The following is a 22777-nucleotide window of genomic DNA, read 5'->3' on the forward strand; positions in this document are numbered from 1 at the left end:
TCCTTATTCAAACCTCAACTTAGATGACTTTATGACATTCTTTAGATTTATATTAGATGTTTTAAATGTGAAATTCAATTGTATATAATTAAATCTATGAATCTTCAGTTCCATGAATCTCCTCTTTCATTTATAAAACCTTTACTTTATTCAATATTTATGGATGTAGTTCATGTCAAACGAGTAACGTCATGGCTAATGTCAGAATGATCTAGACGGAAACATTTCCACAGGCCGTAGCGTGCTTCCCAGTCAACGAAGAACAGTTCCGGCTTGTTCCAGAGAATGTGATGAATAGCAAAGTTATACTGAGATTGGATAGGAGGATTTAGATGCGGTGCCCATTGCGCTCTCTCCATTACAATCCTGTTTACGTAATTGTAAAAAACTTTAGCCTTGTGTATCCAACAAATGAACGACATAATGGAGATAACCGTAGCGTGCATGTGGCAGGCTCTCTCCAGGTGATCGCTGTGTCGCTGCAGGGCGATCTCTTGCAGATTCATGGCAAGGCAGACCAAGGCGGCGGCCGTGAAGCCACATGGCACCTCGACGGCGATTAGACACATGGTACAATACGTCATCTCCAGATTCATCCGTATATCCGAGTGATTCGCCAGACTCTTCAGCAGACTGTCGTGCAGTAATTCGCGATGCAGCTTGAAGAACGATCGGTCCTCCTCGCGGTAGGCTGCGACACGCAGATTAAGACGCGTGTGCTCAAAGAAGATCCTGGGCGTGTCGAAGACCGCTCGGTTCTCTTTGCGATCTAACAGATACTGCAACACCCGGTTGCCCAGCAGACTGGTCAGCCGACTGGCGGATCCTACCATTCGCATCAGCAGCGGAAATATCGTCGGTGTAAGAGTTTGCTCGTAAAGGCCCGTCCGATGCGTGTAAGCAGCGTATTCCAAAGTACTGCCGAACTCGAGGACAAAGTCGTCGGTTGCACCAGCGGCTACTGTCCACGAGCACATGTGCTGCACGATCACCAGTAGCTGGTCGTTCGGCAGATGCTTTATCGTGTTTCTCAGGCAAACCTCCAGACCCTTCTTGAGATTCGCGTGTGGCGCCGAGATGGAGAAGCCGGATGCTAGCGTCAAACGCGCGATTATACTGGCGTGAAAGAGACCGAGCATCCTCTCTATTGTTACGACTGTGTCTTGCGTTGCCGGCCACTCGTACACGTCTAACAGCTCGTATAGTGCCCTGACGAAGCCGCGAGCATCCTCGACGCTGATCTCCGGTGACGATAACTTGTCCCAGATCGCGTGGATGATCAGTCCACCGCTGGCTCGATTGATGTTCAATATACTGCACATCAGCTCGAAGCAGAAGGTCTCGAATTCCCAGAGCCGGTCGCGATGGACGGCCTCCAAGATTGTCTCCACGATATCCCGCGATCTTTCCGGCAGGTAACTTTTCAGCAGAGCATGATAGCAATCACGGGTAATCTTGAACCTTCGTCGACGTTTCCATTCGCACAGCCTGTCCGTATGCAGTAGATCCTCGTAATGAAGCAGGGTCTTCAATGCGCACGTAATGAGTATTCCAGGATGATGGGACTGCAGTTGTTCTCTCGTCGCATTTTTTACGATTCTTACGATTTTGTCCAGAACCTTATTTTGCTGCGTTGGTGAAATAGTAGTCGAGAGATTCTGGTAGATTTCATTCATTCTCCGTGCGAGATCTTCATCGGTGATCATCGTAAAATTAAGATTAAAAAATTGCTAGAAAATCTTAGGAAATACCGCCGATAAAAGCTGGCGAGTCCTGGAAAATAAAATAAGGAAAATTAGAAATGGAAACATTACGAGAATAATTACATGAATATAAAAGATATGTAAAAGAATGATATGAAAGATATGTAGAGATAATGAAAAATTAAAATGTGCAATTTAAAAAGCGCATATTTTATGCAGGTTAAAATTAACTTTCAATTTTTTATGTAGGATTATAGAGATTGCACATGAAATTGCAGCTTTCATTGTGTTAAATACTCACATTTGATTATAGAGTTAGCGAGTAACATTATTTAGTAAAATATAAAATTAAGATTTATTATTTCTCTCCTCATGACAAGAGAAAGAGAGAGAACGTAATTTAAAAAATTTGTTGATTCAACATCATTTGACAGATTTTACTTATATAATAAAATAGCAGTATGTATATTGCTACATTGTACAAGATTGTTAATACACTGAAATAGAAAAGAAAAACATTTTTTATTTTATATTTACAAGATTCTATACAATATATGCACATAATGTACGAAGAGTAAATCCTACAACTCTTCTCTTCAATGATACAAGATGAACTTGTGGATTCGAGAATCCGTAACCATGTGTGTGTGAATGTATCTGCCCATTGTTAGATATATAGCCCTCGTATCGCTTCAAAAAAGTAACAAAACGCGCATTTAGAACCACAAATCGCCGCCAACATCCTCATCCGGTTGTGATAATTGTTGCTGCTGTTGTTGGTTCTGTTGCGACTCCTGCTTTGGAATGGTGTTCTCGGCGTCATCGTCGCTTTCGGAAACAGCCAGATCATCTTGAATCTTATTTTCGCCTTTATCGTCTCTAGCCGGCAAGCCAGCTAGCAAGAAATCCGATGGATCGTAATTCGGATCAACGTCCATGCTTTCATCTGTAAGCATCAACACCAAAATTTTATTTAGCAAAAGATCAAATACAACTTGTGATTCAAAACGAGCGAATAATTCAAAAATTTATTTCTCCGAGAAGAACTGTTTTATTTTCCCAACAGTTTCTCATATATAGACTCAATCTCAATATAAAAATATTTGTAATTATTTGCCTCTTTCTAGAATTATCTACATCTGTATAAAAAAATTCTAAATTTTCTTCAAATAATAGATTAGCGAATCAAATAATAAAAGAATCAATTATCGAACTTGAAATCTTATTTCTCGATCTTTTGCATTTACCTTGCTGAAGCAGCTGTTGCTCGCCCACATAAAAACCGACGTTACCTAATTGAACCATCGCCTCGGCAGCTTGCTGGCTATCATCGTCTGCTAGTACTACACCTTCCTCTCTGACCTCGCTCAACTCCAGTGTCTCCATTTCGTTTTGTCCGGAATGTTCGTCCGTAACAAAGGGTACTTCATCGAATTCATCTTCACTAGAGAATTGAAGATCTGCAGAAGAAAAAGAAAAAATATTTAACAAAAGAGAGAGAGAGAGAGAGAAAAAGAGCTTTCTAAATTGATAGAAAATAAAATTCAGATTATACTATTTTACCTTCTTCGAGAACATCTTTCTTTTTCGAATTTCTATCAACGTCCATTTCGTCTCCTTCTACATCTACGTAATCAAAGTCATCCATGTTTGACTTGCCAAATGGATTCTCTGGAGAACTGGTCTGACTCTGAAGATAAATTCAATGTTAAAAAAAAGTAAAACAAATTAAGAATTACATATTAACACATAATAAAAGTTTAGTAATGAAATAAATAAAATATATGCTATATAAACATAAAGTATAAAAATGATAAATGTAAAAATTAATGTAATATATATTACGTTTCTGAATTCAGATTCTGCAATAGTATAATTTTCATCGTCCGGACCAAGCCACGAAGAATCTATATCCGCTTGCTCCATCGCACGTTTTTGCACAAGCAATATATTGTTTTCTAATTGTGTTAGATGTTCATCGTACTGAAATACAATAAGTTTATCATCGTCTGCGAAATCTAACTTTTTGCTTCAATAATTTCTTATTTCTATTGTACTGTTAATAATTTTTATATATTTAATTAATATTTAAAAATGTTTGTACCTCATCTAATGTTTCTTTACACACTTTAACTAGTAATTCTGCCTTATTTGTGAGATGAGAATCCTTCCCATTATAAAGCACGCAATTTTCTAAAATCTGCTCAATATCCCTGAGAAAGTCGTGACGGCTATGATATTTATGCGCTAAAAATAAAAGAATTTTAAAGGTAGATACTTAGATTAATTTTTAAAAAATAAATAAAAATTTATACAAAGTATCTTCTCTTTTTATATGTAAATTATAGATCAAGATTTAATTTTCTTCTTACCAGAAACTTTTTTGGATATCGTTTCTAGGTCCATTGGCCTCTTTACGATATTATAATAATCTTTTATTAACTTTTTATTAACAGGTTTCATAAATGGCCACACCTCTGTCATGGATTTCAACTTGTTGTTAATAACGTTATCTAAAATGAAGGTGAGGGCAACTTGGTCATCGTCGTCCAGAAGAGGATTGATGGCTTTCTCTAGTCTCATTAAACGATCCTCTTTTTCTCCGAGCCTCTCAACGCACGTATCTAGCATTCTTTTAGCGGCCACGGTTAACGAACTTTTCGCTCCGTTATAAAGAGTTGAATTTTCCACAATCTGATTAACATCCGCCAAAAACTCTTCTCTACTTTGATATTTTTTTAATCTTAAATTCTCACGTATAGTCTGTAGATCCATAGGTCGTTGTATAATTTTATGATAATCGGGAACTGCCTGATGACAAATAATATAGATAATATTTTACATGAGTTTTAAAAAAGATATTTCTAATTAAGTGTCACACATTTAAATTTGCATATACATAAATTCATAGTTATAATTAAAAAAATTTTAATTTAAGATTTTTGTTTAATTCTTTTTTTTATATTTTATATATCTTGCGAGGAAAATTTTTCAAGACTCTTAGGTTTATCCTCGACGTTTTAATCAATGTATTGGTAATAAGTTAAAATAACATTTACTTTTGCATTGACTGGGAATAAGAAAGGTTGCACGTCCGGCAGATCTCTCATTTCATTTAGAATACTCTCCAACATCGTTGACATTACAACAACTGGATCAGTCCTACGCCTGTTGACTGGTCTTTGATGGCGTTTTAAGTAATCACAGTGATCATCAGTAGGCGGTTTTCTGCGTTTCTTCGAGTTTACTGCTTCCTTTGGTACTTTAAGTAGCAGTGTACGTCTCTTCATCTCTTCAGCATGCTGAAATAAGTCAAATATTCATTTACAATCTTCTTTATATTTTTCTCTTGAATCATGCTTATTCAGAAAAAAATGTCGATATAGATCTAGTGGATAATGTTAAATTTGAAAATAACGTTGATTTACCTTGATCAATTTCGACGACAGTTTCACTTTGGTACCATCGACATTTACCAAATCCTGATCATCGGTGTTCAACTGCTTTTCAATCTCTTCCTCCTGCTCTTCAGTCATCGCGACATTGACCGGTGCAGTGGCGATGCTGTTCTGGTAAAGTGGGCAGGCTTTATTGGTGCGCATATGGCCGACGTTGCCGCAGGCACCGCATTTGAGTTTTAGATCTGGCTTAAGTTTAGGTTTTTTACGCTTGGGAGGTGATACCTCCGGTTTTGGATGTTTAAGTGTAGTGGTAGTGGTAGTGGAAGAAGATGGGAAATTACAGAACGGAAGGATACTGGTCGAGGAAGTGGTAGTCGGAGTGTTGTTGCTGCTGCGATCGAATATATTATTATTGCTATTATTGTTGTTATTCGAATTATTGACACTGCCGTTCACGATCGCCGGTCCGCCCAACATACGTTCCCTCTCCTGATTTCGTTTGATCCGCCGCAATTGTTCCTGCAGCCTACGCTTCTCTCGCTTCATCTCCTCCTTTTGCGCCTCATCCAACGTGGCAAATTGCTTGATAAATGTCTCGTCCTTCGAGTTGCGGATCTTGAGATACGTATCAATTACGGCAGGTTTCCTTACCAATTCGACTCGTGTGTATTCTTTGCCCTCCGGATTGCGGAACGTACGATAAATTTTCAATACGCGACCTTGCTGTGCATTAAAATTGTTAATCGGACTGTCTTCTTCCTCGTCTTTCTTTTTATTTTCCTTGCCCTTCTTGTTCTCTTGCTCCTGCGCTTCACCCATCAGCATTTTTCGTAGCTCGTGTCGCTGTTGTTCTTCTCGCTCCAACGATAGCTGCGTGCTGGTCTTTTTATTCGATAGCATGTTCTCAATGTTCTTACCCATTTCCTCGATGTCCGAGCTATCTTCTTCCGAGCTCTCGCCTTCATCTGTGCTCAGTACCTCGTTCGACGACAGTACACGATTTTGCAGATCGAAAATACGTTGGCATTCCTCTTTATAACGCTCTTGATGTTCGGCAATAGAGAAACGATTGCCTCGAGAAAATTTTGTCATACCCTCTTCGCCGGCTTTCGCTTTCTCTGTCGATAAAGTTCGTACTACATCGATTACTTCCCAACGCGATAGCTTCTTGATCTCTTCCTCGGGCACGCCAAACTTACGTAACAATGCTTTCGCATTGTTCAAAGACAATCTCCTTAGATCCGCATCTGTGCCAGTTACAGTTCTCTTTGGTTGAGCTTCTTGCTCCTCCTGGTTAAAATAAGGTTTTATGATTTATTCCCATCTTCTTTGGTTAATAGATTTTTAATCTATTTAATTCTTTTAAAAATAGCAATATTATAAAATTAAGAAAACTACTTAAAGAGATATTGATGTTAATTATTGACGACTATTAATATTATATCTTTAGTTTTGTTGAATTCAACACGTTTTTCTTTCGTATGACAATGTGAAGCATTTTTTCAAAGTTTATTCAAACAAACCTTGCTAATAGTTGGTTTATTCGGTACTCTGACATAAGAGAAGCCTTCACCGCAACCAGTTGGATCTGCCGGACCAGCCAATTGTAGCAAGCATTTTCCTTTCATAGCCTGTATGTAAGCGCGCGTCGTGTTCCATGGTGCCACCTTTACCTCGTCGTCCATCTTAAGCTGCATATCTTCATCATCATCGTCCTGCGGAGTAAATAAGAATTTCTCCCCATATCCGGCGTCTTTTAAACGCTGCTCGGCCGCGATCATGCTGAAGTAAGAACAACATTGCTCTGGCGACACCATGGCGCGAATTTCTTCCTCTGTTGGCAATCTAAAGTCTGGTTTTATCACCCACCAGTTGGAATCCATTCCTATATCAGAAAATTCCCAGATAAATTATTTTAATATGTGTGTTTATAGAAAATCTACAAAATATGTATATAACATTTCTTCTATAAAAATTTGATTGAATGCAATAATTTATGTTATAAAAAAATCACACACACACACACACACAATCCAATATCAGTTACGCACCAGTTCTTTTAAAGTCTGCACATAATTTTAATCTTTTCCTGATACTGCTCTCGCTATGGGACGGGAAAGCTTTCTTTATGTCATCCATCTTAATCCGTCGAGGTGTATCGCGCGACTTCCAAAATAATCTATATATGAACACTTGCAGGAAATCGCGCACGAAATTGTTCGCTCTCTTTGAATTAGGTCCCGGTACTTCGTACAAAGGGCACTCTTGTCCCGCAACAAACAAGGCGTCCATCTCTCTAACATAATATTGCTGTCTGCAAAAATTTATAAGATTAATTAAAAATAGATATAATTCTCTCTAATCAAATAAATAAGTATATACAAGCAAAAAAAATATGTACGACTAACAAAAAATAAAAATAAAAGTAAAAATACAAAGTTTAAAATAATATAATTTAAAATAATATAAAACTTTGACAAGCATAAAAAAGAAAAAATAATATAATCGTGTATATATGTATATTAACACAATACCTCGTTCTTATAACTAAGAAATCAGTATCAGGAATTTTATGCTCGTAAATTGGAGCTCTGTACATGTTGTTCTCGATCGCCTGGATACTTTGACCAGGGGTAAGAATGCCCAGAAATGGACTGGTATGAGCGTATGCCGTTTCCCCATATTTATATGTTTGCGGACCTTGATCTTTACCGGCTCTTCTCTTGTAATAATTCTTCATTTTGGAGCACATACCGACTTGGTTCATGAGCGGCGGGTGCTCTTCCGAGAACTCGACAAGCACCAATTCCCCATCTCGACCGGTTAAGTCTTCAGGTGTTCTCATAAAGAACACATCGCCACCACCGGAAGCGATTCTTTCTTGCTCTCGTTGCTTAGCCTTCTTCTTAATGTGCTTTAGTAAAGGTAGAACGCTGTGCGGACCTGGATGAGCCAATGGACCGTGGCTGAATCTTCGCAACGGCGGCCTATGAAAATTTCTCAATCGCATTGGACCCATGTGTGTTTGTACAAAAGGAACACGTAACTCCACCACCGGAGTACTATGCTGTATTAAATTGCCGCCGCCGACTTTCAGCCTCAATGTAGTTTCTGACGATTTGGGCATGTAATACGTGTCGTTTGATATGTTAAACGGATCCCTGTCAGGTGATTTGGGCGGCGGCGGAGGTGTATCTTCTTCGAGGACATTGATGACGCCCGCCTTGCCCAGTAATAATTTGCTCTTTTTTACATGTGGGTGAGGAATTTTTACCTTAGGCTGCGGACCGTTATCCTTGTGAAGAAGAGCAGGATCAATGTCGTCCGGTATGCCTAAAACTATATTTTCATCATTTGGATCTAACGTGAGTATCTTCGGCTTCGGGATCTTCTTCATATTCTCCGGATCCCAGATCACCTCTTCTTCCCATAAACCGTAAACTAGTTCCTCGTTTTCCACAGGAAATATCGAGTACCAGGTATCATCGTAATTTTCCTCACGTTGTTGTTGTTGATTTCCCTTGCCCATATTTATTTTATTCTTCTGGGATTGCATGTGTAACGGCGTTGCGATTTGCGAAGTAGCCAATCTGACATTAGGCGCAACTGTAACTGGAGCACCTTTTCCTGGTTGACTAAAGGCTTGAGCAGTTCTATTGCCGCTCGAGGGCACCCAGCCAGCTGCGTTATTCTTACTATTTAATTTTTGCATTACCTATGGAATAAGAAATAAATGTTATCTGCATTATTGCATACGTGATAACAATTGTTTCATTATTAAAATTACTTTATGCTTTATATCGTCTCCATTCCACACAACATCGTCCTCCCAGTGTAACTGTGATACCATCAAAAACGCATCATCAGCAAATTCTTCAATCTTGGTCTCCAATTTATCGCTCCCTTGGTCTTCCGCCTGATGGAAATTCAATATTAAGAAACATACGTTGTCACACATTAATTTTAATATCAACCAATATTAACGTGATAAAATAATCACACACTTTATCCTTCGTTTGAAAACCGTAGTTGAATCCGTCTCCAGTTTCTGGAACCTCCAACATGTCATACCACAACTGTGCTGGTCCAAATCTCCAGTCTGCCACTTTGGGTCCCATATCGCCGTTCTCTCCGGTTTCACCTGTCTTACCAGTCTGTTCTTTGTCTTCTACCGGTAATAGAAGCTTGTTTTCGTCATCTGAGCGACATGCTTCCGCGCTAGGCTCGGGACCGTACTGCATTATCCAACCCTGAGACAAATAGATTTGTATAACTTGAAGGAAAATTAATCATACTGAAAAAATTTTTTAATTTTATTTGAGCATAAAATTAGATGCATAAAGATGTCTTAAAATATACCTTAAATTTAGGCTTTTTATCATCCTGATCAGATCCAGAGTCGGAATCTTTGATATCATGATGCTTTTTCTTTTTACGTCGCTTTCTTACACCTCTCCATATTTGTGGCAAACTGCTCGGCTTGCCCGGACCAAATAATCTCGAGAATCTGAGAACCTTATTGGTGCGAAAATCCGGAAATAACTCAGTAACGTCGATATTGGCATACTTGGAAGGCAACATAGAAGCTAAAGGCGTCTCTAATTTACGTTGACGCGCAGCCTCTGCTTCCTCTGCAGTTAAAGCTTCTTTTTCCTCGGGTATTGGTGGAGGTGGCATCAGTTGTGTATCCGACTTGTTGATAACCTCTTCATCATCAGCATCATAATCTGCATTCTCCTTGTCTAATCTCTTATCAATTATATTACTTTTTACTAAAAACAAATTGCAATATTATATTCATAATTTACTTCCTTATATTAATTAAATTTTTTAATTAAAAAATCTATATATTATATTAATGAGTTTAAAAGTTCATTATAAACAAATATCTATTACATATATAAATTGTATAAAATGCAAGCATGAGTACTAACGGGCGTCATCGTTTATATCATCCGCTAATTCATTTATATCAGAAAAATCAAGTGCAGTAGGCGATTTTGTGAAATAATCCACATCGGTATCATTTACAGTTGTGTTTTGACCCTCTGTCTTATTATCTACTTTGTTTTCTTTTTCCTCAGTGGTACAGTCATTAGACATCATCTCACTGATGAATGAGCTTAAACCGAGGCGACTGAGCGAAGCTAAGTGTTGTTTTGCTTCGGGATCCAAGATATCATCCTCCAACTGACCATTATCATCAATGTTGCCAAAGAGAAAACCAGTGATGTTGAGGTCAGACACCAAGTCTTTCTCGTTCTCCTCTTCGGAGTCTCCCATTTTATTTTCAATAAGATTCAACAATCAATTTGAAATATCTTTGTTATATGCACTGTAATCATATACGTAAATAAATTAATTAATGTGATGCGCCTTTTTTTTATCATGTATAGATATCTCTGTCATTGTCACAATTTGTAGAAAATTGTCGATTCTCTTATCAGCTACTCGAAATCGAATGATCGCATATGAATCCCGTAATCTATCAATTTGTTTATATAAATAATATTGCAACTGACCATTCGATGCGATCGCGAAACAAACGGAAACGAACTAATAACCAAACTACAATTTCGATGAATTTATCTGGTATGCTGATTACACGAATAGTAGAAACGAAACTGAAAAGAGAAACTGACTTAAGCGACATCTGGGAATTGTTTATGAAACTTTATCCCTAAAGCGAAACTAGTAAATGGATGCTATTCAATTTGACACATCGTTTATTGGCTAACTGAACACAGAGCTCTCTGATTAATCAATCGTGTTAATTACTTCAGGCACGGTTTACATGAGCGATTAAGTCCAATCGCCAAATAAACCTTTTTTATTATTGTTTTTATTTGTTTATTCCGTAAATAAAAAAATCCATATTAATAAAAATTAACAGAATTGCATATAAAAAAATCATTTTTATTAAAAAAAATATATTATCTTCTGTCAATAAAATATGAAATCATATTTTTGTTAAAAAAAAATCTAATTTATCACGTTTTTTTGTTAAACAAATAACATTAGTTTGATACAAGAAGGGGTGATTTATTAAAACTCGTAATAAATTCATTTTTCAAAGTTTGAATTAGCAATTTATTTAAGCTCATTTCACCTCTTATTGAAATTTAACATTTTAATTCTGTATGGGCCTATTCAGACAATAGTCGATAGTTGATCAATCTCCTTTAATATAATTGGCATTGCATTGAAAACATATGTATGCTGCTTATATTTATTATTTTTAAATCTACATTTTTATTGTTTATATTATATTATTGTTTTTGCTTAAATTTAAATTTATAGATATATTTTTTCAAGAGACTATAAATATATACATAGAAATAGCTTTACAAAAATTGATGTTTTATACCATATGAGATACATAAATTTTAAACTCCATATTTTTATATATGTAGTTAGCAGTTTAATGCCTAATTAAAATGTACTTTCAAGAACATATTTTAAATACCATACTTTACAGTTTTGTAAAACTTACAATTAGTAAATATAATAGATATCAAAAGAAGATACATTTTTTTTGCATACATTGACATAATAGTTAATCTTGACAAAATATATATGCTGCTTATCTTTTTCTTAAAGAAAATATAAATTACTTTGTATTTATATTTTGCTAAATATGTGATGACTCAAGAATATTATAAAATATTATAAAACTACTCGCTAAAATGGAAGGTTTTCTTTTAGAAAAGATAACACACTGTTTATTCTCGCTCATATACAAAGTAACGTGGGCCATGTAGAAATTATAAATAACAAGTCTTTTTACAGATACAAAATTTGGTTTCATGAAGCACAGATGGAAATCGAAACTCTGCGAATGTAATTTTTATTCATTCATCAATAAAAATGCACATATTATTCTATAATTAGTTCTTCTGTACACTCTCTTTTATAAATATAAAAAAAAAATGAGAATTTATTCAGTACAGCTTAAATTATTATAATATTGAGAAACATGCAAGAAAAATTCCGATTTTTAATAGATTTTACAATGACAATGACTGTATTCTTTAAATAATGTACGATTCTTTCTCCCTACAATAACATAAGTTCATATTTTTAACAATAAATTGTAGACAATTGTACTTGAAAATATATCATGTCAATAAAAACTTGCAGTAAATATGGTTGACAATTGAAGACTTCAAATAAATGCATAATGTGCGTCTTTAGATAAAGAATATATCAGGCTACTGTTATTTTAAATAACAAGCAAGTATATTCAACAAATATCAAGAAATAAAGACAAGATAATTAAATTACAACATATGAATGAATCTGCATATTATGGGATATGATAAAGTCCCCAATCTTGCAGAGCGGAATAAACATAAACCAAAAATAAATCATATTTTCTGTCAAAAATAAACACTGTTGGAACAGTAAATTTCATTTAGTCCATTTGTAAACGCGACATATTGTGTCTCAACACGAACCACCTGTTTGTTGTTGATATACCTCTATTGTATCCCCCTCTTCCATTTCTAGCGTCGTAGGTGTATCTAGTTCGTTTATGGGCTGTCCATCGAATCTAAATCTTACTGCTGCTATTGCCAAACCCTGCGAGACAATATCAGCAATAATAATATCGATATTTTGTTCAAAAGCACAATAGCTTATCCATTATTTCTTTAAAAAATAATATTACTGATGAAAAAAACTGGTATTTCAAAAATTTTAAAACCATCATTAGCATATTAGAAAAAAGTTACATCGCAGAATATTACTGCTTGTTGCTCTTCAGTGTGTATTTATATTATATCCAAACATAAATGTTGCTCTACTGCATTGTCATAAAAGACATAAATGTTCATATATTGAAAATTTTCAGCGAAACGTTTGACAGACTTCTGTTTTGGCCATTAAAGTTGAAATTATCGGTGGATACTTACTACACGGTCGCAGTACGCGTTCATCAATTTACGAAGAGGTGTGTGTTTCTTAATTTTAAACTGAACTACCGCATTGTCCTGCCCCAGCACCTTCAGGTTTATGTGCTCCGATTCCGCTTTCGTTTCCTGCGCGGACAAAAGACGATTGACGAGTGATTGTGAGACACGCGGGAGACGCGCTACCCGCGCTCCAACATTGTAAATAATCGTCGGCGGTTAGGGTTAGGGATTACGAAGCGTTACCTTCTTTTCATCCGACATGGTACCGCAGTTAGACGAGGGCCGATTACGAGGTGGCAAACACGAGAGGGTCGCCGGAATTGGTGATCGTGAAACCAACCGGTCGATACGTGTGCTCGACGCACGTATGTTTCTTGGAAATAAACACTCGCAGAGAAATCCCGCTCGATCCCGCTTCTTTCGCAAAACGGCGATCACAACGTTACCATTTTGCACGAATGATGAATTCTATAGAGACACGCAACGTTCGTGAATTTCTAGATGGAATTTTCTTTTATTTATCACGGAAACACGAAGCTCCGCACACAGGTCGCGACAGCCAATCAATTTACGGCTTTTCCGAGCGAGAGATTAGCGCGAAAATTCCTAGCATAATTCCCTAGCGTTTCACATGAATTTCATCCTAGAGAGAATAATTAAAGAACATGATGAAAAAGTAATTTGTAAAAGAATTTAAAAATTCTCGCCAATTTCTAGCAAAAAATAATATGGCTATTGAACAGAGAATTTTTCAGAGTTCTGAAAATTTTTTTATTTGACAAGCTAATCATGTGATATTGCATTTGTATATTTCTTGCTGAAAAAACTCATCTGAAACATATCGGATATTCGAATGTATTCTTTCTGTAAATGTTACAAATATTCAAAGTTATAAAATAAAATTTTACAGTACTTCAATAAATAAAAATTTTATTTATCGCAGCAATAGAAAAAACTTTAATAATTTATTTTAATCTATTTTATAGATTTTTTAATCTATACAATTTTATATATTATATTTATATATTATATCTATTAATTATCTTTTGGGGGAATTTCGTCCATTGCACGTCTCCAAAATTTTCGTATATATTGACGATCTTCCAGCGAGCATTGATTTTGAGTCTGATACCAGAATAAAAATGTAATAATCGCGTCGAGAGCACTTTTTGATGTAACAGCATTTGTAGAATCATTATCATTTAAATATTCATGATTTTCTTCCTCTTCTTCATTCTCTTGATTCACTATTTGACTAACTTCTGCATCTTCATGATGTTCTGAGAGTTCTGCCAATTCTTGATCTAATTCTTGATCTAATTCTTGATCTAATTCTTCTTGATTTAGCAATTGGCATTCTTGTTTATTGTTATCATTATTTAACCATAAATTAATCTCTTCTAATGTAATATTATCATATTCAGGAATTTTATTTACCATGTTCAAAAATAATCGTGAATCGAGCTGTTCTTCCAAGTATAAAGGAAATATATTCTTCCAGCTATCCTTTATAACGACTTCTGCCACTTCATCCCAAGCATCACTTATTAAATGACAGCATTTAAGCATGTCAAGTGATTTTAACAACTTTTGGACATCTTCTGCAGTTTCTGCTGTAAGTATTACCCTTAGAAAATATTTTCTATATATCTTTTTCAGTTTTTCAATAACTCCTTGATCCATAGGTATAAGTGAAGTCGCATTAGATGGTAGACAAATTACTTGACATTGTTCACTAATTGAGTTAAGTTCTTCTAATGAAGGATAACTGGGAGCATTCTCAAGTAGAAGAAGACATTGTTCGGTACTGGAGTTATGAACTGCTTCAATTTCTGGTAAAAAAATTTCCTGATACCATGTCAACATTAATTGTTTATCCATACATGCATTATTCTGTCTTGTATAAATAATTGATGATAATCTTACATTCTCAAAACAGTTATATGCATCTCCAACAATTAACATAGGCAGTTTATGACTTCCTGTCGCATTTGTGCATACTATTAATGTGACTTTGTCTTTTTCTGATTCTTTATCAGGATCTTCATGTTCATTACTAGTAAGAATTTTACTCGGCAACGTTTTCCAATAGAGTACAGTTTCTTTGGCATTATAAACTTTATCTAATGGTATTTTATTGTCCATTATATATTTTATAAATTCTCGACAAAAAGTATTTGCATTTTTACTTGCAGAAGCTTTCTCTCCATGAACTGTTGAAGATCCAATACTGTGCCTTTTTTTAAATTTGGATATAAAACCATTGGTGCCTTTAAAATTACTGGTACCATTAAGCATTTTATTCAACTCAACTGCCTTCTCTTGTAACATTGTTCCTGTGACAGATTCTCCTATACTTTTCTTCTGGAGAAACCATTCATACAAAGCTTGCTCAAGGGGACTATTTTCAACACCTGTACATCTTTTCTTAGATGTTTGTCCCTGGCACATAATAAGTGCACTTCTTTGTTTTATCAGATATTCCTTAGATTTTTTTATAAATGTAATTGCTGACCTGGATATCTTGTATTCCCGTGCTAGATCAGTGCCTTTTTCTCCATTATCAAGTCGTTTTACAATTTTAACACGATCTTCGATACTGAGGCGCGTTTGCTTGGTCTGTTCCTGAGAAAAAGGAATACGAGCTATTTCCTGTAAAACAAAATAAAACAAGATTTTTACTTTTTAGTAATTGTATTATATGAATATAAAAATTGAAAACACAATTGGTTATATAATATTGTTAATAAAGATTTCACTAATAATATTTTTAAGTTTGAGCGATATCATATATTTATCAATATGACACATTTCCATGTCATAATATATCTTTATTAAATATTTTTATTCATTAACATAAGTATTATATAGCGATTAATAGCAATTTTTTATTATACTGTCTGATGACAAGAGCAAGTAAAAAATTAGTAATTTTTATAGAATTTTTCACTCGTTTCACTCACGAAAATTGTACCTTCAAATTACAACAATCAAAACATTCCATTTAATAAACAACTGAATTAAAAATTGATTATCGAATTTTTATCGACGATATTTCAATAATAACCATATTAACACACCTTATCTGTCATCTTTTATTCTTCGTATTTTGTATGTAATTTCTATTAAATTTTTATTACAATTAAAATTATATCTTAATCTTTGTCTTCACACAAATTCGAAAATTACAGCATTTTTTTCCTCGTATTTTTTATATTATGCTCTATTTCGATCCAGTTTAAACTCAGAATATAAGCAATACATTTGTTCCTACATCAATATTTATTTACTGGATTAATCGATGTCAGAGAGAACTTCCAATGGGTTTGTTCTTTTTAGTTGCACTGCTACACTAGTACAGTAAGGCCCGTTCTACAATGAGTCGTAAGTCGTAGGCAAATTGACCAATCATGGTTGATTATTTCAAAAATAATCAACCATGATTGGTCAATTTGCCTACGACTTATGATTTACGATTCATTGTAGAACGGGCTTAAGTTGGAAAGAGACAAACACACAGCCATAAAAAAATATTAATTAATCACATCAGTGGTTGAGTCCTTCGAATGCGACCATATTATTTGTACTAGACGAATTATTGATTGATTTTTCCATGCGTATATACATTACGAATTTTTCGTATATACGACTCACGTGGTGGCCAATCAATTTCCTGCTTCGGCCAAAATAAAATAGCGAGAGATGATTGGCTGGAGGCATTAAAGGTACCTTTATATGGCAGCATCGGGAGCGTCTCATTTGACGTTGCAATTGATCAATTAAGGTGCAATTTCATTGACGCTAGAAACCAGCGGCAAATTAAAATAGACTTTAGGTGCAATTTCATTGACGCTAAAAAGTAGCGTCAACCATTGGTTGAACAAAGAAGTAAGTAGTTGCTTCTTTGTTCAACCAATTGTTGACGCTACTTTTTAGCGTCAATGAAATTGCACCTTTTCTCTAGATTTGGCATCAATAAAATAAAGTTCAAAGGTGCAATTTCATTGACGCTAAAAAGTAGCGTCAACCATTGGTTGGACAAAGAAGTAAGTAGTTGCTTCTTTGTTCAACCAATGGTGACGCTACTTTTTAGCGTCAATGAAATTGCACCTCACAGTTTCAACTTTTTCAGTGTGTAAAGCGGCCTTTTCATTGACGCTACTTTTTAGCGTCAATGAAATTGCACCTTAACAGTTGGCAGCCCTACGAGATAGGCTGTGCAGCACTGCGTGTATATAAAATAAATTTGAAATCGCTTCTAGCCTAACCATCTTTACGCGATCGACTTTATTTGAATTGCACGGCATCGCATCGAATTATGATGTGGCGCCGATTTGTTCGAACGTAATTCGGGACATCGCGATGCTGTATAAGCGTCGAATGAGCACGAATTGTCACGCAAATATGATAAATCACATCTACTCACCGTTCACCGGCTGTTCCACAGGCCGCTCCACTCGCTCGCCTCGGGACATCCCATTCCGATCTTGATGCACACGATATCATCAACGCGAACGCGCGACACTTTATTCGGCACTCCCGATATTCGCTCGCATCCGATAATCATCATCAAGGGCGCAAATAACGCGACGCGACTTCGCTCCATCTTCGCGATGACGCCATCACTGAATATCGTCAAAAATCGCTGTCGCGCGTTTCCATCGACACACTATAAAAGTCGCGCGATTATCCTTCGACACTTTCGACGCTCGTTCACTCGCGATATTCGTTTAAAAACGGTTAAAAGACACGAAAAATGCGGACGTACGACGATCCGTGTAACTGCGTATGACTCCGAGTCACGTATGACGCGTATGACGCGTATGACGTAGCTGTGACGTAGCAGTGACGTGCAGTCACGCGCCAACATGGCGGCCGAACCAGTGCGCACTGGTTCGGCCGCCATGTTGGCGCGTGATCGCTACGTCATACGCGTCATACGTGAATCGGAGTCATACGCAGTTACACGGATCGTCGTACGTCCGCATTTTTCGCGTCTTTTAACCGTTTTTAAACGAATATCGCGAGTGAAAGAGCGTCGAAAGTGTCCAAGGATGATCGCGCGACTTTCATAATATGTCGGTGAAAGTGCGCGACAGCTATTTTTCACAGTTCAGTGATAGCGCGATCGCGAAGATGGAGCGAAGTCGCGTCGCATTATTTGCGCCCTTGATGATGATTATCGGATGCGAGCGAATATCGGGAGTGCCGAATAAAGTGTCGCGCGTTCGCATTGATGATATCGTGTGCATTAAGATCGGAATGGGACGTCCCAAGGCGAGCGAGTGGAGCGGCCTGTGGAACAGCCGGTGAACGGTGAGTAGATGTGATTTATCATATTTGCGTGACAATTCGTGCTCATTCGACGCTTATACAGTATCGCGATGTCCCGAATTACGTTCGAACAAATCGGCGCCGCATCATAATTCGATGCGATGCCGTGCAATTCAAATAAAGTCGATCGCGTGAAGATGGTTAGGCTAGAAGCGATTTCAAATTTATTTTATATACGCGCAGTGCTGCACAGCCTATCTCGTAGGACTGCCAACTGTTAAACGATAAATTTTTTCGATCTAACTTAACCTAACCTAACCTCTCAGTGCTTTGGATGTCGATGTAAACACAAGCGTATGCTGCCTGGATTTTATCATGCTTTCAAAAATAATATTTAATTATTTCATTAGTGTATTACATTTTATTACGTAGTATATTAATCGTATTAAATGTGCGACGTACACTTTTACACATTTTAATGAGAAGCATGGACACTCTGTCCAGTATTTCTTACGTCCATGCATCTATACTATGGCTGATGGCAGAGAACTAGATGTCTGTCGTAGTCGTGGACGTAAAGTAAAACAGAGAAAAACGTAAGTCGTACAAGGCCATTGTCACAATGGTCTTGTACGACTTACGTTTTTCTCTGTCTTACTTTACGTCCACGACTACGACAGACATCTAGTTCTCTGCCATCAGCCTATGTCTCTCTGTGCGTTCATATGTTGCATCACTATTGGTTATTATCATTGAATATTTGCAATATATCAACTCTCTGATATTAATTACTAGATATTCGTAAATGCCTAGAAATATATCACTAATAATTTTAGTGACAAAATAGTAAATTTTCACCATTTACTGGCTAGCAAATCGCTCTGCTTAAAAAGTACATCATAGCAGTACGAGCAACTTGAAGAAATCTAATTACCCTATATCGGGTGAGAAAAAAAACGTCATATCATGCGGTTACATTTTGATCGGACGGACTCGCGCGCGATTCGTGACAATCGTGGCGTGTGTAGTGTGCTTCGGAGCTCGTGTGTGTGCACACGCATGTTAAAGATGTTTGTTTATAGTTGATAATCGTACTGATAACGCTAAACATGATGGATTATGAATTTAAGATGAAAACGCAGAAAGACCGCACCAAGGTCGAGGATCTCTTCGAGTTCGAGGGATGTAAGGTCGGAAGAGGCACTTACGGACACGTATACAAAGCTCGTAGGAAAGAAGGGTTAGTATCTCTAACCTAGTTCCAAAGTGCAATGCAAAACTCGCTTAATATTATTTCTTTCTCGAACATTCTCGTAAATACGTTATGTTCAACATAATTTGAACCTTCAATTCTATCAGATTGTATAGTGCAAATTGCAATTTGCTCCGAAATTTTTAGATAAATATATTTCGGAGTCGAGTTTCTTTCTGCATTAAAATACCTGTCATCTTCGTTCTATCGATCGTTTTTTTTTTTTAAGATTTCTTGAACAGTGATTAATTTATTGTTTATCTTGTACCTAGCTCACTGCATTCAATTTTGCATTTTAATTTTGGATTTAATTGACTCTATAATTTAAAATTTATGATTAACATAATCATTGAATTTAAATGATTGTATTCGATGGTTCAATAATTTTCAATCTTCTCAGATTATATAATATAATTCATTGTTTAGCTCTGCTCCGAAATTTCTATAAATTTTTTTTGTAGTTCTTTTTCATATAAATAGCTATCTTGAATTTAATTAGTCCCATATTTATTCTAATATATAAAGATTGTGTTTTAGTATAATCATTGAATTTAATTTAATTATAAATAATGAATGTAGTATTAGTATCAAATGATGAAATTTTTTATGCTTTAATTTCTCAGCTGTATTAATTTTTACACATGGTATTAATTTTTTTAAGTAATTAATTTGTTTAAACAATTATTTGTTAAAAATGAATATTTAATTAATATTTTTATTTTTATTATAAATGTATCATGATTGTAGTTAAGAATACTCTATTTTCTAAATTTAATTAAAAATATAAATTTTGTAAATAGTGTACCGGACAGTGAATTAAAGTCTCGGCCTGATACAAAAGATTTTGGCCTTAAGCAAATCGAGGGTACAGGACTTTCAATGTCTGCATGTCGAGAAATTGCTGTAAGTTTTCTCATTACTCTTAAATAACATTTGTCTGCATTTGACAAAAGGAATTGTTTGATTTATAATCCTATAATATTCTGTTATAGTTACTCAGGGAATTAAAACATGTCAATGTCATTACCCTTATTCGTGTCTTTCTCTCACATAATGACCGCAAAGTTTGGTTATTATTTGACTTTGCCGAGCATGATTTATGGGTATGTTTAGATTTCTAATGAAAGATGAAAGTATTTTGCAATGTATGATAAAAATATCAAACAGCATGTTAATTTTATTTGCAGCATATAATTAAATTTCACAGAGCAGCAAAGGCTAATAAAAAGCCAGTAATGGTACCAAAAGGCATGGTCAAATCTTTATTGTATCAAATTTTAGATGGTATCCATTATTTACATTCCAACTGGGTCCTTCATAGAGATTTGGTAATTATTGTCTGCAAGCATTATAAATGTATTTTTATTATATTTATCGATTATATCTAATGCAATCAATTTTCTTTGTTTTAGAAACCTGCAAATATTTTAGTAATGGGTGAAGGAAATGAGCGAGGACGTGTGAAAATTGCCGACATGGGCTTTGCTAGATTATTTAATGCTCCTCTTAAACCTTTGGCAGATTTAGATCCTGTTGTAGTAACATTTTGGTATAGAGCTCCAGAATTACTTTTAGGTGCCAGACATTACACAAAAGCTATAGGTCGGTGTTATAGATATATTGTGTGCCATTATATTATTTTAGCTCGTACAAATTGTATCGAATTATGTGTTCTGCCATTTCAGACATATGGGCTATTGGCTGTATATTCGCGGAACTTTTAACATCCGAACCTATATTTCATTGTAGACAAGAAGACATTAAGACTAGCAATCCATATCACCATGATCAACTAGATAGGTGAGAGTACAGTATGATTTTGTATTTGTTTTATATACTATGAAAAAATCAAATGAATTAATTTATGTTTAGGATATTCAATGTGATGGGATTTCCATTGGAAAAAGATTGGGAGGATATTAAGAAAATGCCAGAGCACCCTACGTTACTTAAAGATTTTAAAAGATCCAAGTAAGTTTATCACAATAAAATATAAACTATTAATATCTTATTCAAAATCTTTAAATATTGACTCTTTTATTTTCAGTTATGCAAACTGTTCGCTTACTAAATATATGGACCGGCATAAGATCAAACCTGATAGCAAGGCATTCAATTTGGTACAAATTAAAAGAAGAGACATTAAAATTTAATTACACACACTAGAAAAAAAGCAATTTTTATTGTATTACTTTGTTTTAGTTACAAAAACTACTGATGATGGATCCAAATAAGCGTATTACATCGGAGCATTCTATGCAGGATGCCTATTTCCAAGAGGAGCCACTGCCAACACAAGAGTAGGCATCTCTGTTTTTATATTTTTATATATAAGTATAATTTAAATTTTTTTAAATAATAATCAATTATAAATTATATTTATTTGATAAAAAAATCTCAGCATATTTGCCGGATGTCCTATTCCCTATCCTAAGAGGGAATTTCTCACGGACGACGATACCGAAGAAAAGACTGAAAATAAAGCGAGGCAAAATCAGCAACAAACGGTAATTACTTTCGCGCATGTTTTCGAGATACATCTCGAAAACATGTGTGATATAATATGGAGTTTAAGCCACAACTACTATAATAACCATTTTAATACAGATACAGTTTCTAATAATATGTATATATGTTCTCTTACATACTAGTTATATTATTTTCAAATTTTTAAAAAATATGGTTTTGGTTTTTTAAACGGGCCTGCAATGGTAAGGCGAGTGAAGGCTATTTTGCCATTTTCTAAGCTCCATCGCTATATGGTAGTTGAGGATTGAACTAAATTTTTACGTCGTCTTGTCGCTCATCCGAGTATTCGTGAAATAGCAACAGCAAAATCAACAACAACAAGGTAATGGCGATCACAATCACGGGCAGAATGCGAAACGGGTGAGACTAAACGGACCGCATGGTGCTCCGGAATTCCATCAGCATCAAAGTCATGCGATGACCCATCAGCAACCACCAGGAATGGTTTACTCGACGGCTCAACCGACCCAACCGTCGAACTTTCATCAACGTTTTTAACTTTGTTTGACTTTGAATCCGACCGATTAATTCGAATCAGACCGAAACTTAAACTGTCACGCAAGTAATTTAGTTCACTAAAATGGTCAGTGATTCGTGCATATTCCGTATAAGTATGATAATATAACTTTATTTATATATATACATATGTGGAGGATTATTTCTCATTTCCGCGTCCGCTTTTACATCCCTCCACATCCATCCTTT

The 22777-nt window shown here is 35.6% G+C and overlaps 5 protein-coding genes across 5 annotated transcripts; 1 reads left to right on the plus strand and 4 right to left on the minus strand.

Moving 5' to 3' along the window:
• Position 1: 1 nt before the first annotated feature.
• Positions 2-1930, minus strand: LOC112637979. The gene has a single exon (XM_025408811.1). It carries the CDS (start codon positions 1704-1706, stop codon positions 171-173), a length of 1536 nt encoding a protein of 511 aa, XP_025264596.1. The 5' UTR covers positions 1707-1930; the 3' UTR covers positions 2-170.
• A 251-nt stretch (positions 1931-2181) lies between these two features.
• LOC105250712 (transcription initiation factor TFIID subunit 1) lies at positions 2182-10690 on the minus strand. Its single transcript, XM_011256957.3, has 16 exons — positions 10627-10690; positions 10039-10439; positions 9464-9876; positions 9109-9354; positions 8892-9020; positions 7639-8819; positions 7156-7418; positions 6628-6989; positions 5132-6394; positions 4763-5005; positions 4076-4514; positions 3808-3950; positions 3549-3686; positions 3267-3393; positions 2951-3163; positions 2182-2649 (listed from the first exon to the last, which is right to left on the minus strand). Exons 2-16 carry the CDS (start codon positions 10385-10387, stop codon positions 2420-2422), a joined length of 5739 nt encoding a protein of 1912 aa, XP_011255259.2. The 5' UTR covers positions 10388-10439; positions 10627-10690; the 3' UTR covers positions 2182-2419.
• Positions 10691-12111: 1421 nt separating this feature from the next.
• On the minus strand, positions 12112-13484 carry LOC105250709 (small ubiquitin-related modifier 3). The gene is made up of 3 exons (XM_011256950.3): positions 13261-13484; positions 13018-13143; positions 12112-12685 (listed from the first exon to the last, which is right to left on the minus strand). The coding sequence occupies exons 1-3, from the start codon at positions 13276-13278 to the stop codon at positions 12551-12553; spliced, it is 279 nt and encodes a 92-aa protein (XP_011255252.1). The 5' UTR covers positions 13279-13484; the 3' UTR covers positions 12112-12550.
• Positions 13485-14052: 568 nt separating this feature from the next.
• LOC105250734 (jerky protein homolog-like) lies at positions 14053-16310 on the minus strand. The gene is made up of 2 exons (XM_011256985.3): positions 16098-16310; positions 14053-15669 (listed from the first exon to the last, which is right to left on the minus strand). Exons 1-2 carry the CDS (start codon positions 16107-16109, stop codon positions 14053-14055), a joined length of 1629 nt encoding a protein of 542 aa, XP_011255287.2. The 5' UTR covers positions 16110-16310.
• Positions 16311-19290: 2980 nt separating this feature from the next.
• On the plus strand, positions 19291-22714 carry LOC105250707 (cyclin-dependent kinase 8). The gene is made up of 11 exons (XM_011256948.3): positions 19291-19531; positions 20344-20446; positions 20536-20646; positions 20731-20871; positions 20956-21145; positions 21229-21343; positions 21416-21514; positions 21591-21663; positions 21746-21843; positions 21945-22050; positions 22370-22714. The coding sequence occupies exons 1-11, from the start codon at positions 19401-19403 to the stop codon at positions 22568-22570; spliced, it is 1368 nt and encodes a 455-aa protein (XP_011255250.1). The 5' UTR covers positions 19291-19400; the 3' UTR covers positions 22571-22714.
• The last annotated feature ends 63 nt before the right edge of the window (positions 22715-22777 follow it).

Source organism: Camponotus floridanus, unplaced genomic scaffold (assembly GCF_003227725.1).
Source record: "Camponotus floridanus strain SB8 unplaced genomic scaffold, Cflo_v7.5 scaffold23, whole genome shotgun sequence".
NCBI lineage: Eukaryota > Metazoa > Arthropoda > Insecta > Hymenoptera > Formicidae > Camponotus > Camponotus floridanus.

Excerpts from the sequence above, each read along its gene's own strand:
- LOC105250712 (XM_011256957.3), bottom strand. The coding sequence starts at position 10,387 with ATGGGAGACTCCGAAGAGGAGAACGAGAAAGACTTGGTGTCTGACCTC. Across the intron at positions 8,820-8,891 it reads GAGACGATATAAAGCATAAA|GTAATGCAAAAATTAAATAG; the intron begins GTAATTTTAATA and ends CTTATTCCATAG. Across the intron at positions 3,687-3,807 it reads GTAAAGAAACATTAGATGAG|TACGATGAACATCTAACACA; the intron begins GTACAAACATTT and ends ATTGTATTTCAG.
- LOC105250709 (XM_011256950.3), bottom strand. Across the intron at positions 12,686-13,017 it reads ACGCGTACTGCGACCGTGTA|GGTTTGGCAATAGCAGCAGT; the intron begins GTAAGTATCCAC and ends ATTGTCTCGCAG.
- LOC105250707 (XM_011256948.3), top strand. The coding sequence starts at position 19,401 with ATGATGGATTATGAATTTAAGATGAAAACGCAGAAAGACCGCACCAAG. Across the intron at positions 20,447-20,535 it reads CTGCATGTCGAGAAATTGCT|TTACTCAGGGAATTAAAACA; the intron begins GTAAGTTTTCTC and ends ATTCTGTTATAG. Across the intron at positions 20,647-20,730 it reads TTGCCGAGCATGATTTATGG|CATATAATTAAATTTCACAG; the intron begins GTATGTTTAGAT and ends TTTTATTTGCAG.
- LOC112637979 (XM_025408811.1), bottom strand. The coding sequence starts at position 1,706 with ATGATCACCGATGAAGATCTCGCACGGAGAATGAATGAAATCTACCAG.